At 41.9% G+C, this 18,664-nt stretch overlaps 1 protein-coding gene across 2 annotated transcripts in view; it reads right to left on the reverse strand.

Annotated features, from left to right (window-relative positions):
• LOC114462598 (pre-B-cell leukemia transcription factor 1) overlaps window positions 1-18,664 on the reverse strand; it is a 229,541-nt gene that overhangs the window by 144,322 nt on the left and 66,555 nt on the right. For both annotated transcript variants that reach the window (XM_028445553.1, XM_028445554.1), the window contains exon 3: window positions 14,584-14,825. In XM_028445553.1, coding sequence (XP_028301354.1) covers window positions 14,584-14,825 — 242 coding nt within the window. The remainder of the gene's footprint in view (window positions 1-14,583; window positions 14,826-18,664) is intronic.

Below are 18,664 nucleotides of genomic sequence, written 5' to 3' on the forward strand. Positions count from 1 at the left end.
TAGTATACATAGTGTAGTATACATAGTGTAGTATACATAGTGTGGTGTACATGGTGTAGTGTACATAGTGTAGTATACATAGTGTAGTATACATAGTGTAGTATACATAGTGTGGTGTACATGGTGTAGTGTACATGGTGTAGTATACATAGTTTAGTATACATAGTGTAGTATACATAGTGTAGTATACATAGTATAGTATACATGGTGTAGTGTACATGGTGTAGTATACATAGTGTAGTATACATAGTGTAGTATACATAGTGTGGTGTACATAGTGTAGTATACATAGTGTAGTATACATAGTGTAGTATACATAGTGTGGTGTACATGGTGTAGTATACATAGTGTAGTATACATGGTGTAGTATACATAGTATAGTATACATAGTGTAGTATACATGGTGTAGTATACATAGTGTAGTATACATGGTGTAGTATACATAGTGTAGTATACATAGTGTAGTATACATAGTGTAGTATACATAGTGTAGTATACATATACACATATGAGAAGTGATGAACACTTCACAACCAGCTCCTGATCAACAATTGTAGGTCATAATAAAATCAAACACAGATGAAACAGACCATCTCACTGTATCTGTTCATCACATCAGCATCTTTTCTTTTTAAAACTGTATTTGAGGAGATTTGTGTGTCTCTGCACTTTCGGGTTTTTCTTCTTCGTCTGTTTTAATGGCAACGCTTCAGTCTTCTTCTTCTTCTTCTTCTTCTTCTTCTTGAGATTGGTTGTAGATCACTATACCTAGTTTATTTAGGCCATCATAGACATAGTTCTCTTTGTTTAAAACAAATTAGGAGGAATTTTTATCACATTTTAATGACTTTTCTACACATTTTCATCACTTATAAACAATTTCTACCACTTTTACACCTATTGTCACATATGTTGATCTATTATTGTCACTTTTAACCTCTTTTCACCAGATTTCATGATTATTTTTGACAATTTAACCACATTCACCATTTGTTATGCAGATTATTTTGTTATGGTTAGTTCTGTGCAGTGCCTTCCCACTTTGTGTGTGTGTGTTTCTGCCTGCTCCTCTGTGGGTTTCCTGTAATCAGCGGCAGGTGTGGCAGCCAGGTTTTCTACATCAGCTCATCAACCTCCAGTGTATAAAGACCAGACTCTACCTCCACTCAGTGCCGGATTATTATCTACCCCAGTGGTATCGTACCCTCGGCTCTCAGTGACAGTATTGTTTCCCATGGTCTTTGTTCTCACCTCCTCGTGTCTCCTTGTGCCCCAGCGTTCTGCAATACTCCCTGCCTGCCTGCCTGCCTGCCTGCCTGCCTGCTACTCTTCTGCTCCACACTCACCTCACGTGTTTGGGACTTCGGGATTGTGACTGGGATCACCACTCACCTCACTGCTCACTGAAGAAGGACTCTGCACATTCACCTCACTTGTAAATTAAATCACTTGTTCACTGTTAACTCTGTCTCTGAGTCGTGCGTCTGGGTCCAAAACATTATACTTACGGTGTGTATCATAACAGAATAATCCGGCCACATGGACCCAGCCGATTCAGAGACAGCAGCCAACTACAGCTCTCTGCGTGATGCCCTCTCCTCTCAAGGTGCGTTACTCAGTCAACACGATCAGACTCTTCGCGGACTCATGGAGGCCATCCATCCATCTTCTCCTGCTTAGCCGTTTCCGGGTCGCGGGGGCAGCATCCTCAGTAGGGAGGCCCAGACTTCCCTCTCCCCGGCTACTTCCTCCAGCTCTTCCGGGGGGACCCCGAGACGTTCCCAGGCCAGCCGAGAGACATAGTCTCTCCAGCGTGTCCTGGGTCTTCCCCGGGGCCTCCTTCCGGAGGGACGTGCCCTGAACGCCTCACTAGGGAGGCGTTCAGGGGGCATCCTAATTAGGTGCCCGAGCCACTTCATCTGGCTCTTCTCGATGCGGAGGAGCAGCGACTCTACTTTGAGCCCCTCCCGAATGACTGAGCTTCTCACCCTATCTCTAAGGGAGAGCCCAGCCACCCTACGGAGGAAACTCATTTCGGCCGCTTGTACCCGTGATCTTGTTCTTTCGGTCATGACCCAAAGTTCATGACCATAGGTGAGGGTTGGAACGTAGACCGACCTGTAAATAGAGAGCTTCGCTTTTTGGCTCAGCTCCCTCTTTACAATGACTTTACAAGAACTCATGGAGGCATTACAAGTAATTTCCACAAGCCTCAGCAGGGTAGAGACACAATTAAATGTTTTTCAGCTGCCTGCTCCTACTCCGTCGACCCGAGCTGCCCCTCCTCTTAGCTCTGCTCAGCTTCGTGAGCCGTTTGATATAATGGTAGTCTGGGGGATTGTAAGTCGTTTCTTTTTCAATGTTCTCTCGTGTTCGAGCAACAACCACTGACTTACACCAGTGACCGTTCTAAGATAGCCTACGTGTTAGGACTCCTCACGGGAAGGGCGAGGTCTTGGGGAACCGCGTTTTGGGATAACCCCCACACTGCTACGGCTAGCTTCCCTCAATTTTTTGAACAAATCACCGCTGTTTTTGATCATCCCGTAGCTAGTAAGGACGCTGGCAACCAGCTACTCAGCCTTCGGCAAGGCTCCCGAAGTGTTGCCGAGTTTTCAATTGAGTTCCGTACATTAGCCATGTCACTAGGTTGGGACGAGGGGGCCCTGCAGGGGATATTTTTGAAGGGGCTCAACGGGGCAGTCAAGGATAGCTTAGTGGGTCGACCTGAAACTAATAACCTGCAGGAACTCATCACGCTAGCTATCAAGGTTGATAACAGGCTCCGGGAAAGACGGCGTGAGAGTGGACATGAGTTTCAGTCTCAAAGACCGGGTCCCTCTTCCTCTGTCCTGCCCACTGCTAGTGGAGCCAGAGACTCCGATAACCGGCGTGGTGACGTCTCATCCTCAGAGGTACCAATGCAGCTTGGCCGTAACCGGCTAACCCCCGCTGAGAGAAACAGACGTTTTCAGCAGAGGTTATGTATTTATTGTGGCGAAGAAGGGCACAGATTGGCAAACTGTCCCAGCCGGTTAAACTACTAGGCTCACCAGTCGCAGTCGGGGTGCTGGTGAGTAACACCTCTGTTCTTAGTTCTCCCCGTAGACGCTTCAATTTGGAGGCCTGTATTTTTGTTGAGGGTAAACCCCTAACCCTGCTAGCCCTTGTGGATTCAGGAGCAGATTCTAATTTTTTAGATATTGAGTTAGCTAGGCGAGCTCGCATCAAGACCCTGCCTATTTCTCAGCCCCTCCTTGTCGATGCCTTAAATGGTCAACGGCTCGCTCGTGTCGAGTTCGAGACAGAGACACTATCAGTACTCTTAGCAGGTAATCATCGTGAACAATTAGCCTTCCACGTCATGCCGTCATCTCACGCACCCGTCGTGTTGGGTCTTCCCTGGCTCCAACTTCATAACCCCCTCATTGATTGGGCCGCGGGTAAGATAATCAGTTGGAGCAATTACTGTCACGCCAAATGCCTCACCTCAGCGTCCCCCTTCGTGTCGGCTCCCTTCGGTTCCTCCGGACATTTCATCGGTTCCCTCCGTTTACCATGACCTTCGAGAGGTCTTTAACAAACAAAGGGCTCTCTCCCTTCCTCCGCATCGGCCGTATGATTGCGCCATTGATTTGCTGCCTGGTGCCCCTCTGCCTACTAGTCGGCTGTTTAACATATCGGCGCCTGAACGTCAGGCTATGGAGACTTACATCACAGAGTCTCTTAACTCGGGCATTATCCGACATTCGTCGTCTCCACTCGGTGCGGGTTTTTTCTTCGTTGACAAGAAGGACAAATCGTTAAGACCATGCATCGATTACAGGGGCCTTAACCAAATAACCGTCAAGAACAAGTATCCGTTACCACTCATCAGTTCCGCCTTTGAACCCCTCCATGGGGCGACAGTGTTCACCAAACTGGATCTCCGTAACGCCTACCACCTTGTTCGCATTCGGGAGGGGGACGAATGGAAAACTGCCTTTAAAACACCACTCGGTCATTTCGAGTACCTGGTCATGCCATTTGGGTAAACCAATGCTCCAGCCATTTTCCAGGCATTGGTGAATGATGTTCTCAGGGATCTGTTGAATCATTCAGTCTTTGTGTATTTGGATGACATCCTGATTTTCTCGCACAGTCTCGAGGAACACGTTGTCCATGTCCGCAAGGTTCTACAGAGACTACTGGAGAACAAACTGTTTGTGAATGCGGAGAAATGTGAATTCCACTCATCTTCTGTGTCTTTTTTGGGATACATTCTAGAGAGCGGGCAGGTGAAGACTGATCCGGAAAAAATCAAGGCTGTCATGGAATGGAACACACCGACTTCTCGCAAACAGCTACAACGGTTCCTAGGATTCGCCAACTTTTACCGACGTTTCATCAGGAACTACAGTCAGGTTGTAGCACCCCTCACTAGACTTAACTCACTCTCCATTCCCTTTGCGTGGTCTCCAGCGGCCGAGGAGGCTTTTCTGGACCTCAAGGAGAGGTTCTCGTCGGCACCCATCCTCATTCAACCCGATCCCAAGTGCCAATTTATTGTGGAGGTGGATGCATCAGACGTAGGGGTGGGCGCGGTCTTGTCCCAAAGATCACCAGGGGACCATAAACTACATCCATGTGCCTTCTTCTCCCGCAAACTGTCCCCAGCAGAACGTAACTATGACGTCGGTAATCGTGAACTACTGGCAGTTAAGTTAGCTCTGGAGGAATGGCGGCACTGGTTGGAGGGAGCGGAGACACCATTTGTAGTTTGGTCGGATCATAAGAACTTATCTTACATTCAGACAGCAAAAAGACTAAACTCGAGACAAGCCCGGTGGGCTTTGTTTTTTACCCGCTTCCAGTTCACGGTTACCTACAGACCAGGTAGCAAGAACATTAAACCGGACGCTCTGTCTAGACAGTTTGCCACTGGTAATGGGACCCCTAGCCACCCTGACACTATTCTCCCTTCGTCGTGCCTGGTGGCTGCTGTCACCTGGGAGATTGAGTCGGTGGTGAGATCGGCTCAAGATACACACCCCGATCCAGGTGGGGGTCCTCCTAACTGTCTCTTTGTACCAGAATCTGTCCGTTCCCAGGTTCTCCAGTGGGGTCACTCATCAAGGTTTGCCTGCCATCCAGGGGTGTCTCGAACCTTGGACCTGCTTAAGAGGCACTTCTGGTGGCCTACTATGAGTTTGGACGTCAAAGAGTTTGTGCTAGCCTGCACAGTGTGTTCCCGTGGTAAAGCCTCTCACCGCCCCCCTGTGGGGCTCCTCCGTCCACTCCCAGTGCCTGGCCGTCCATGGTCTCACATTGCTCTGGATTTCATAACAGGCTTGCCTCCCTCTGAAGGTAAAACTGTTGTACTCACTTTTGTTGATCGTTTCTCTAAGGCTGCCCATTTTGTTGCACTACCTAAACTGCCATCGGCCACAGAGACTGCTGAACTGTTGACTGTGCACGTTTTCCGTCTGCATGGAATTCCTTTGGATATTGTTTCTGATCGGGGACCACAGTTCACTTCTCAGGTCTGGAAAGCGTTTTGTCGGGCACTGGGGGCAACTGTGAGTATGTCGTCAGGTTATCACCCCCAAACTTACGGTCAGACGGAGAGAACCAACCAGGATCTGGAGGCGGCCCTCCGATGTGTCTGTGCCCGGAAACCAACTTCCTGGAGCCAACATCTGGCATGGGTGGAGTACGCTCACAACTCCCTCACATTATGGGCCACAGGTATGGCACCTTTCCAATGTTCCTTGGGTTACGTGCCCCTGCTGTTTCCCACTCAGGAAGAGGACATAGCCGTTCCCTCTGTGCAAGCTCACCTTCGGCGGATCCGTAGGGTCTGGAATGAGGCCCGGGCGGCTCTTTTGAGGACCAGAGAGCGCAACCAGAGACTGGCGGACCGCCGCAGAGTTCCGGCACCTGCCTACATCCCAGGGCAGAAGGTTTGGTTGAGCTCGAAAGACATTCCACTGAACGTGGCTTCCAAGAAGCTGGCTCCTCGGTTTATTGGCCCGTATGAGATTGTGGAGGTCATTAACCCCTCTGCTGTCCGCCTCAGACTTCCTCCTGCCCTCAGGATTCATCCCACGTTCCATGTGTCCCAACTCAAGCCGGTGTCCTCCTGTGACTTGAGCCCTCCTGCCGTCGCCCCTCCGCCCCCCCGGCACATCGACGGCCATCCTTCCTTTACGGTGAGGAAGATTATGGGTGTCCGTCGCAGGGGGCGTGGCTTCCAGTTTTTGGTGGACTGGGTGGGGTATGGCCCTGAGGAGAGGTGTTGGATTTCTAAGGCCCTCATTCTGGATGCGTCCCTCATCCGGGACTTTTACCGTGCTAACCCGGGTGAGCCTGGTGGTCGTTGAGGGGGGGGTACTGTAATGGTTAGTTCTGTGCAGTGCCTTCCCACTTTGTGTGTGTGTTTCTGCCTGCTCCTCTGTGGGTTTCCTGTAATCAGCGGCAGGTGTGGCAGCCAGGTTTTCCTCATCAGCTCATCAACCTCCAGTGCATAAAGACCAGACTCTACCTCCACTCAGTGCCAGATTATTATCTACCCCAGTGGTATCGTACCCTCAGCTCTCAGTGACAGTATTGTTTCCCATGATCTTTGTTCTCACCTCCTCGTGTCTCCTTGTGCCCCAGCGTTCTGCAATACTCCCTGCCTGCCTGCCTGCCTGCTACTCTTCTGCTCCACACTCATCTCACGTGTTTGGGACTTCGGGATTGTGACTGGGATCACCACTCACCTCACCGCTCACTGAAGAAGGACTCTGCACATTCACCTCACTTGTAAATTAAATCACTTGTTCACTGTTAACTCTGTCTCTGAGTCGTGCGTCTGGGTCCAAAACATTATACACACAGTGTGTATCATAACATATTTACCAGTTTAAACTAATTGTTCCAATATTAACACTTTGAACCTTTTTTTTTTTTACCACTTTTTCTCTGTTTTTATCCACTTTTATGCACAAATTTCTGTGGTTTTTAAAATCTCATTTCACCTCCTTTTCCACCATTTTTATTCACTTTGAACCATTTTATTAGTGATTAAAACCATGATTTCCATCTTTAAGATGACTATAATAATAATAATTAAAGCCGCGAGCGGCGTCATAGGTTCCGATGAAGCGGCCGGGGGCGGTAACCCACGGTCACGTATACCACTGTTTTGGGAATTGGCCTGAGCAAATTTGGTGTAAATTGGTGTAAAAACAACTGATATTGCATTTACCAAGAAATGGCAAAAGATTTTCCTGTCATGATAGGCCCCTCCCACTTTTCACAGCCTGCTCTATTTGCCATAGCAATGTGCTTCCATCTAATAATATTCATCCTACAGTGTTTTGAAGTCAACACGACATGTCGTCTTTCCGCCAGAGCTGCTGGCGTAGGACGACCACAGAAGCGGCGCCCTCTGAGAGCACAAAGCATTGTGGGTGTTTTTGGTTATCGTTTGTTGTTTGGGGCTGTACGGTCATCATGTGTATCAAATATGAAGCACTTTGAACTTTGCATTCTGGAGTTGTAAGCGTTTTTGTATAACGGCGTAGTTATGGCGAGGGATTTTCTTGTGTGATTATAGGCCCCTCCCACTGGCCATGATGGATAATTTGGTCATCGAGTGTTGTTTATGGATGGACAATCATCGTGTGTATCAAATATGAAGCAGTTTGAACTTTGCATTGAAGCGTTATAAGCATTTTCCTATTATAGCGTGCTGATGGCGAAGGATTCTCCCGTGTCATTATAGGCCCCTCCCACTGATCACAGCCTGTTTTTTCTTCCATAGCAATTTGCTCCCCTCTGTGTAGGTTCATCCTACAGTGTTTTGAAGTCAACACGACATATCGTCTGTCCGCTACAGCTGCTCGTGTTGGACGACCACAGAAGTGGCGCCCTCTGAGAACGCAAGGCATTATGGGTAAATTGGTTCTCGAGTTTTGTTAATGGCTGTACGGTCATCATGTGTATCAAATATGAAGCAGTTTGAACTTTGCGTTCTAGAGTTATAAGCTTTTTCCTAGAACGGCGTCCTGTAAATGCTAACCGTGTACATGACCTTAAATGACACCGGTCGAAAACACAAGGCATGATGGGAAATGTTTCAAAGCAGTCATGACCAAGCTTGGGCACATGTCCTTTGTGTGAAATTTGAAGCTGATTGAAGTTTGTGTTTCAGAGTTATGGAGATTTGGAATTTTTTGCGTGCTAACGAAAATTAGCATTGCATTTTTGTGGCGGCGCCACGACCAAACCGTGACAGATACAAAAATTATTTCGATAACTTTTCATCTTCAATGGGTCCTATGTGGTGTTGCCAAGTTTTAAGCGAATCGGATGAATCCCCTCAGACTAGATAGCGCAGATGCGTTTCGAGGGCGAAACGCCATTTTTGACCTTTGACCCAAGATGGCTGACTTCCTGTTTGGTTTTGGGCGGGGTCACAATGTAACTTTTTGCTCATTCTGGGGCGAAGACTACATGTGGCGATTTTCGTGCAAATCGGTCAGACCTGGCGGTCGTGTGGTTCCATCGTTTGTTTTGGCGGCGAAAACCCACGCGTTTTTTTTCACGCCACCAAATTATCAAATTTTTCGCCAGGCCTGAGGTGCGTGCAAATTTCGGTGAGTTTTCGGGCATTTTTAGGGGTCGAATTAGCGATCAAAGGCGGGCGGGGTATAATAATAATAGGAAATTAAAGCCGCGAGCGGCGTCATAGGTTCCGATGAAGCGGCCGGGGGCGGTAACCCACGGTCACGTATACCACTGTTGGGGATTTGGGAATTGGCCTGGAGTTGCAAGCGTTTTCGTATAACGGCGTACTTATCGCGAAGGATTTTCCTGTGTCATGATAGGCCCCTCCCACTTTTCACAGCCTGCTTTATTTGCCATAGAAATGTGCTTCCATCTAATAAGATTCATCCTACAGTGTTTTGAAGTCAACACGACATATCGTCTGTCCGCTACAGCTGCTCGTGTTGGACGACCACAGAAGCGGCGCCCTCTGAGAACGCAAGGCATTATGGGTAAATTGGTTCTCGAGTTTTGTTTACGGCTGTACGGTCATCATGTGTATCAAATATGGAGCAGTTTGAACTTTGCACTCTAGAGTTATAAGTGTTTTCGTATAACGGCGTAGTTATGGCGAGGGATTTTCGTGTGTGATTATAGGCCCCTCCCGCTGGCCATGATGGGTAATTTGGTCATCGAGCGTTGTTTATGGATGGACAATCATCGTGTGTATCAAATATGAAGCGGTTTGAACTTTGCATTGGAGCGTTATAAGCATTTTCCTATTATAGCGTGCTGATGGCGAAGGATTCTCCCGTGTCATTATAGGCCCCTCCCACTGATCACAGCCTGTTTTTTCTTCCATAGCAATTTGCTACCCTCTGTGTAGGTTCATCCTACAGTGTTTTGAAGTCAACACGACATATAGTCTGTCCGCTACAGCTGCTCGTGTAGGACGACCACAGAAGCGGCGCCCTCTGAGAACGCAAGGCATTGTGGGTAAATTGGCTATCGTTTGTTGTTTAGCTCTGGACAGTGATCGTGTGTATCAAATATGAAGCAGTTTGAACTTTGCAATCTAGAGTTATAAGCGTTTTCGTATAACGGCGTAGGTATGGCGAGGGATTTTCCTGTGTCTTGATAGGCCCCTCCCACTTTTCACAGCCTGCTCTATTTGCCATAGCTATGTGCTTCCATCTAATAACATTCATCCTACAGTGTTTTGAAGTCAACACGACATGTCGTCTTGGAGCTAGAGCTGCTGGCGTAGGACGGCCCAAGAAGCGGCGCCCTCTGAGAGCGCAAGGCATTGTGGGTAAATTGGTTATCGTTTGTTGTTTAGCTCTGGACAATCATCGTGTGTATCAAATATGAAGCAGTTTGAACTTTGCAATCTAGAGTTCTAAGCGTTTTCGTATAACGGCGTAGTTATGGCGAGGGATTTTCGTGTGTCATTATAGGCCCCTCCCACTGGCCATGATGGGTAATTTGGTCATCGAGCATTGTTTATGGATGGACAATCATCGTGTGTATCAAATATGAAGCAGTTTGAACTTTGCATTGAAGCGTTATAAGCATTTTCCTATTATAGCGTGCTGATGGCGAAGGATTCTCCCGTGTAATTATAGGCCCCTCCCACTGATCACAGCCTGTTTTTTCTTCCATAGCAATTTGCTACCCTCTGTGTAGGTTCATCCTACAGTGTTTTGAAGTCAACACGACATATCGTCTGTCCGCTACAGCTGCTCGTGTTGGACGACCACAGAAGCGGCGCCCTCTGAGAACGCAAGGCATTGTGGGTAAATTGGTTATCGTTTGTTGTTTAGCTCTGGACAGTGATCGTGTGTATCAAAAATGAAGCAGTTTGAACATTGCATTCTAGAGTTATAAGCTTTTTCCTATTACAGCGTGCTGATGGCGAAGGATTTTCCTGTCATGATAGGCCCCTCCCACTTTTCACAGCCTGCTCTATTTGCCATAGCAATGTGCTTCCATCTAATAAGATTCATCCTACAGTGTTTTGAAGTCAACACGATATATCGTCTGTCTGCTACAGCTGCTCGTGTTGGACGACCACAGAAGCGGCGCCCTCTGAGAGCGCAAGGCATTGTGGGTGTTTTTGGTTATCGTTTGTTGTTTAGCTCTGGACAGTGATCGTATGTATCAAATATGAAGCAGTTTGAACTTTGCACTCTAGAGTTATAAGCGTTTTCGTATATATGGCGTTGTTATGGCGAGGGATTTTCGTGTGTCATTATAAGCCCCTCCCACTGACCACAGTCTGTTGTTTCTTCAATAGGAATTTGCTCCCCTCTGTGTAGGTTCATCCTACAGTGTTTTGAAGTCAACAAGACATATCGTTTGTCCGCTACAGCTGCTCGTGTTGGACGACCACAGATGGCGAAGAATTTTCCAGTGATATTTTAGGCCCCTCCCACTGACCACAGTCTGTTGTTTCTTCAATAGGAATTTGCTCCCCTTTGTGTAGGTTCATCGTACAGTGTTTTGAAGTCAACACGACATATCGTCTGTCCGCTACAGCTGCTCGTGTTGGACGACCACAGAAGCGGCGCCCTCTGAGAACGCAAGGCATTGTGGGTAAATTGGTTATCTTTTGTTGTTTAGCTCTGAACAGTGATAGTGTTTATTTAAATATGAAGCAGTTTGAACTTTGCATTCTAGAGTTATAAGCTTTTTCCTATTACAGCGTGCTGATGGCGAAGGATTCTCCTGTGTCATGATAGGCCCCTCCCACTTTTCACAACCTGGTTTATTTTCCATAGCAATGTGCTTCCATCTAATAAGATTCATCCTACAGTGTTTTGAAGTCAACACGACATATCGTCTGTCCGCTACAGCTGCTCGTGTTGGACGACCACAGCAGCGGCGCCCTCTGAGAACGCAAGGCATTGTGGGTAACTTGGTTATCGTTTGTTGTTTAGCTCTGGACAGTGATCGTATGTATCAAATATGAAGCAGTTTGAACTTTGCACTCTAGAGTTATAAGCGTTTTTTTATATATGGCGTTGTTATGGCGAGGGATTTTCGTGTGTCATTATAAGCCCCTCCCACTGACCACAGTCTGTTGTTTCTTCAATAGGAATTTGCTCCCCTCTGTGTAGGTTCATCCTACAGTGTTTTGAAGTCAACACGACATATCGTCTGTCCGCTACAGCTGCTCGTGTTGGACGACCACAGAAGCGGCGCCCTCTGAGAACGCAAGGCATTGTGGGTGTTTTTGGTTATCGTTTGTTGTTTAGCTCTGGACAGTGATCGTATGTATCAAATATGAAGCAGTTTGAACTTTGCACTCTAGAGTTATAAGCGTTTTCGTATATATGGCGTTGTTATGGCGAGGGATTTTCGTGTGTCATTATAAGCCCCTCCCACTGACCACAGTCTGTTGTTTCTTCAATAGGAATTTGCTCCCCTCTGTGTAGGTTCATCCTACAGTGTTTTGAAGTCAACAAGACATATCGTTTGTCCGCTACAGCTGCTCGTGTTGGACGACCACAGATGGCGAAGAATTTTCCAGTGATATTTTAGGCCCCTCCCACTGACCACAGTCTGTTGTTTCTTCAATAGGAATTTGCTCCCCTCTGTGTAGGTTCATCGTACAGTGTTTTGAAGTCAACACGACATATCGTCTGTCCGCTACAGCTGCTCGTGTTGGACGACCACAGAAGCGGCGCCCTCTGAGAACGCAAGGCATTGTGGGTAAATTGGTTATCGTTTGTTGTTTAGCTCTGAACAGTGATCGTGTTTATTTAAATATGAAGCAGTTTGAACTTTGCATTTTAGAGTTATAAGCTTTTTCCTATTACAGCGTGCTGATGGCGAAGGATTCTCCTGTGTCATGATAGGCCCCTCCCACTTTTCACAACCTGGTTTATTTTCCATAGCAATGTGCTTCCATCTAATAAGATTCATCCTACAGTGTTTTGAAGTCAACACGACATATCGTCTGTCCGCTACAGCTGCTCGTGTTGGACGACCACAGAAGCGGCGCCCTCTGAGAACGCAAGGCATTGTGGGTAAATTGGTTATCGTTTGTTGTTTAGCTCTAGACAGTGATCGTATGTATCAAATATGAAGCAGTTTGAACTTTGCACTCTAGAGTTATAAGCGTTTTCGTATTTATGGCGTGGTGATGGCGAGGGATTTTCGTGTGTCATTATAGGCCCCTCCCACTGACCACAGTCTGTTGTTTCTTCAATAGGAATTTGCTCCCCTCTGTGTAGGTTCATCGTACAGTGTTTTGAAGTCAACACGACATATCGTCTGTCCGCTACAGCTGCTCGTGTTGGACGACCACAGAAGCGGCGCCCTCTGAGAACGCAAGGCATTGTGGGTAAATTGGTTATCGTTTGTTGTTTAGCTCTGGACAGTGATTGTGTGTATCAAAAATGAAGCAGTTTGAACATTGCATTCTAGAGTTATAAGCTTTTTCCTAGAACGGCGTCCTGTTGATGCTAACCGTGTACATGACCTTAAATGACACCGGTCGAAAACACAAGGCATGATGGGAAATGTTTCAAAGCAGTCATGACCAAGCTTGGGCACATGTCCTTTGTGTGAAATTTGAAGCTGATCGAAGTTTGTGTGTCAGAGTTATGGAGATTTGGAATTTTTTGCGTGCTAACGAAAATTAGCATTGCATTTTTGTGGCGGCGCCACGACCAAACCGTGACAGATACGAAAATTCTTTTGATAACTTTTCATCTTCAATGGGTCCTATGTGGTGTTGCCAAGTTTTAAGCGAATCGGATGAATCCCCTCAGACTAGTTCGCGCAGATGCGTTTCGAGGGCGAAACGCCATTTTTGACCTTTGACCCAAGATGGCTGACTTCCTGTTTGGTTTTGGGCGGGGTCACAATGTAACTTTTTGCTCATTCTGGGGCGGAGACTACACGTGGCGATTTTCGTACATATCGGTCAAACCTGGCGGTCGTGCGGTTCCATCGTTTTTTTGGCGGCGAAAACGCACGCTACGCGTGCGTTTTCTGTCCGTTTTTTTTCACGCCACCTAATTATCAAATTTTTCGCCAGGCCTGAGGTGCGTGCAAATTTCGGTGAGTTTTCGGGCATTTTTAGGGGGTCGAATTAGCGATCAAAGGCGGGCGGGGTATAATAATAAAACGATATAATAGCGAAAACAATAGGTTCCGATGTCCCAGAATGGGACAGAGGAACCTAATAAACCTTCCTGGATAACAGTGGATATTATTCAGATGAATAAATAAATGTGGTTATCACAGATTCATAGAACAATGGACCATCATTTTACTGACTTTATGGATGGACCCCAAAAATCTCTCCTTTATTCCCCCTTATAGATGGTCCTGTCTCCACATGACTGTTCTTCAATGTTCATGTCTGTGTTCAACCACCTTCAGCTACAGTGGGGGTCCCTGCTCTATGGGACCTTTATTTTGGAGGGTCCCCACTCTCTGGAACCTTTATTTTGGAGGGTCCCCACTCTCTGGGACCTTTATTTTTTGGAGGGTGCCCACTCTCTGGGGCCTTTATTTTGGAGGGTCCCCGCTTTCTGGGACCTTTATTTTGGAGGGTCCCTGCTCTCTGGGACCTTTATTTTGGAGGGTGCCCACTCTCTGGGGCCTTTATTTTGGAGAGTCCCCACTTTCTGGGACCTTTATTTTGGAGGGTCCCTGCTCTCTGGGACCTTTATTTTGAAGGGTTCCCGCTCTCTGGAACTTTTATTTTGGAGGGTCCCCGCTCTCTGGGGCCTTTATTTTTGGAGGGTCCCTGCTCTCTGAAACCTTTATTTTGAAAAGGTTGAGAACTATTTTTATTATTATTGTTGTTGTTGTTGTTGTTGTTGTTATTATGATTATTATTATTATTATGATTATTATTATTGTTATGATTATTATTATGATTATTATTATTGTTATGATTATTATTATGATTATTATTATGATTATTATTATTATTATTATTGTTATGATTATTATTATGATTATTATTATGATTATTATTATTGTTATTATTTTAATGATTATGATTATTCTGATTCTTATTAATAATCATAATAATATAGTAGACAGTACCTGTTCGTACTTCTCCAGCTCTGTGTGGTAGATCTGTCTAATCTGGGACAGTTTTGCTCTATAATCTGAATGTTCCACTGAATTATCAGATCCAACTCCTCCTGTTGCAGCCGCTGCAGCCGCCGCCGCAGACCCGCCCCCTTTCTCTGGGCCGGACACGCCCTCTGCCAGCAGCATGTTGTCCAGTCTCATCAGCTGAGGGTCTGGAGGCTCCTCCTCCTGGGCCCCCCGGATACTGAGCACTGCAACGACACGACAGGGAGACCCCATTGGTGAGGGAGTGGGTGGAGCTTATAGTGGAGTCAATTACATTTTTCAGTTACAATTATGTCTTCAATTATTAATGTTTAATTACAACTCAATTACCATTACAGTGACCAGCATTTTCTCCAATTACTATTAAAATTATAATTATCATTTCCCCCTGAAAGTCAATTACAATTATGATCTGATCTATATCCTTCATTAAATAACTTTATTAAATTTAATCTTCCTCTAGTGTTAGCTTTCTGTTAGCATCTCTAATGCTAACAGGTCAGTTTGATCCATGTCTATAATCAGCTGTAAAATACACTAATAAATATGATCTATCATTAATTTGTTTATCATCTATTGATTACCTCGTTAGGATTCATAATCAATGAATATATTAGTATTAATATTTATGGTGTTTGTACTGTTACTATATCCATAGATTTATATATTTATTACAATTAAATATCACAATGATCATGAAGAGAAGTGACAGGTAGTGGTAAAATATTATTATAATTATTAACTATATACAGTATGTCACACAGAACTGTAACATGGTTTCATTAAATTGCAACTGACAGTTTTTATAGAATTTCCATGACAATTACAATTAGTCAATTATCTGAACTAAATTACAATTAAAATATGATTATAAATTATAATAATATGAACGTAGTGTGAGTGAGTGTTGGTGGTGGTGGGAGGGGCCAATGGTTCACTATGGCAGCCTCGCTTCCGTCAGTCTGCCCCAGGGCAGCTGTAGCTACAATAGTAGCTTACCCCCACTAAGTGTGGAGTGAAATAATATTGCCTTCATTCTGTAAAGTGACTTTGAGTGTCTATGATAAAGTGCTTTATAAAATTGATGCATTATTATTATTATTATTATTATTATTATTATTATTATTATTATAACAGCAAAAGAATAAAATTATAATTACATCCTAATTGTATTTAAACAACAAATACACAATTAGAATTATAACTGACTCCAAACCACAAACAAAGCAAATATTCATGTAATCAATAAATCTGACGTTTCTTTTAATAAGAATCAAAATGTGTCCAAAAAATAAAAATATAAAAATCTGAGAACAGAAAATATCTGATATCAGGACAACATTAATAAGCTCACAATCAAAACAAAAAGAGCAAAAAATAAAGAAATAAAATCACAGCTCACTGTTCACTAGTTACATGTATATATACAGTAAATATATATATATATATATATATATATTTCTTTTTTAATTGAAAATGATGCTTAAACATGATTGTAGATAAGTTTATTAGTGTGTGGTTAATGTTTCACATTCTCCAAAATATAAAATCAACAAACTTTAATGTAGAAAAACCGTATATGTTCTAATTCTAACCTAAATAAAGGATTAAAAATGTTAATAAATAACGTCAGTGCCTCCTTCAAAAAGTTTCCTTCAGATTATTTCATTAATTAATTACCTTTATTACTATTATTTATTTCTAATGTAAATTCTCATGAAATCTGCACATTACAGTTTTTCATTTTCACATTAATGAAACTGCACTATTATCAGCTAATATGCACATAATCATACAAATAAAGTACATATATATATATATATTTATTTATATATATTTGTGTGATTTAAATGATGGATTTTTTGTGTTCTTGTATTTGCATCAGGATTTTTAAATAAATACTAAATAAATGTCACCACTAGAGGTCTCTATTGTCATTCTTTAAAACTTTTCCTGAGCTGAGAAACCACTGAAACACCCTGAGCTGTGTATCCATGGCAGCTGTGGGAGTGCAGGGACATGTGGAGGTCAGGTCTGTGTTGACGGCCACTTCAAAATGCCACGACTCATCATCTTTGTGTCCGTCAGCCAATGAGACGAAGTCAGCGTGGTGCATTAAACACATTAACCATGGAGGAGCATCTGCTCTACTCCCACACTCTCCCCTGCTCTGATCCACTAGCGGTAATATACAGGGCCACGGACCTCAGCATGAACTCCATTTAGTGTCTTATTTATTTTATTCGAGATTCATTTTTAGTTACATTGCATTGTTTAGAAGAGTTTATCAAGGGATTCTTTTGACAATGAAAAATAAAAGGAAATTAATACAGTATTTTCTATTTATTTTCCCAAAAAAAAAAAGGAATATTTTTCAATCAACATTTGTCTACAGTCACATTTTGTAAAATAAATCGTGAGAGAATCATATCGTGAACCCAGTATCGTGAATCGAATCGTATCGGGAGTTGAGTGAATCGTTACATCCCTATTATTATTATATACTATTATTATATACTGTCATATACTATTATTATTATATACTATTATAATATACTGTCATATACTATTATTAAATACTATTATTATATACTGTCATATACTATTATTATATACTATTATAATATACTGTCATATACTATTATTAAATACTATTATTATATACTGTCATATACTATTATTATATACTATTATATACTTTTATTATATACTGTCATATACTATTATTTTATACTATCATATACTATTATTATATGCTATTATTATATACTATTATAATATACTGTCATATACTATTATTAAATACTATTATTATATACTGTCATATACTATTATTATATACTATTATATACTTTTATTATATACTGTCATATACTATTATTATATACTATTATATACTTTTATTATATACTGTCATATACTATTATTAGATACTATTATTATATACTATTATTATATACTATTATTATATACTATTATATACTTTTATTATATACTGTCATATACTATTATTAGATACTATTATTATATACTATTATTATATACTATTATTAAATACTATTATTATATACTGTCATATACTATTATTATATACTATTATTAGATACTGTCATATACTATTATTATATACTGTCATATACTATTATTATATACTATTATTAGATACTGTCATATACTATTATTATATACTATTATTATATACTGTCATATACTATTATTATATACTATTATTATATACTATTATTATATACTATTATTAAATACTATTATTATATACTGTCATATACTATTATTAAATACTATTATTATATACTGTCATATACTATTATTATATACTGTCATATACTATTATTATATACTGTCATATACTATTAATATATACTATTATATACTTTTATTATATACTGTCATATACTATTATTATATACTGTCATATACTATTATTATATACTATTATATACTTTTATTATATACTGTCATATACTATTATTATATACTATTATATACTATTATTATATACTGTCATATACTATTATTAGATACTATTATTATATACTATTATTATATACTATTATTAAATACTATTATTATATACTGTCATATACTATTATTAAATACTATTATTATATACTGTCATATACTATTATTATATACTGTCATATACTATTATTATATACTGTCATATACTATTAATATATACTATTATATACTTTTATTATATACTGTCATATACTATTATTATATACTGTCATATACTATTATTATATACTATTATATACTTTTATTATATACTGTCATATACTATTATTATATACTATTATATACTATTATTATTTACTGTCATATACTATTATTATATACTATTATATACTTTTATTATATACTGTCATATACTATTATTATATACTATTATATACTTTTATTATATACTGTCATATACTATTATTAGATACTATTATTATATACTATTATTTTATACTGTCATATACTATTATTTTATACTATCATATACTATTATTATATACTAGATTATATACTATTATAA

The sequence above is a fragment of the Gouania willdenowi genome, chromosome 4 (genome assembly GCF_900634775.1).
Source record: "Gouania willdenowi chromosome 4, fGouWil2.1, whole genome shotgun sequence".
In the NCBI taxonomy this organism is placed as follows: Eukaryota; Metazoa; Chordata; class Actinopteri; order Blenniiformes; family Gobiesocidae; genus Gouania; species Gouania willdenowi.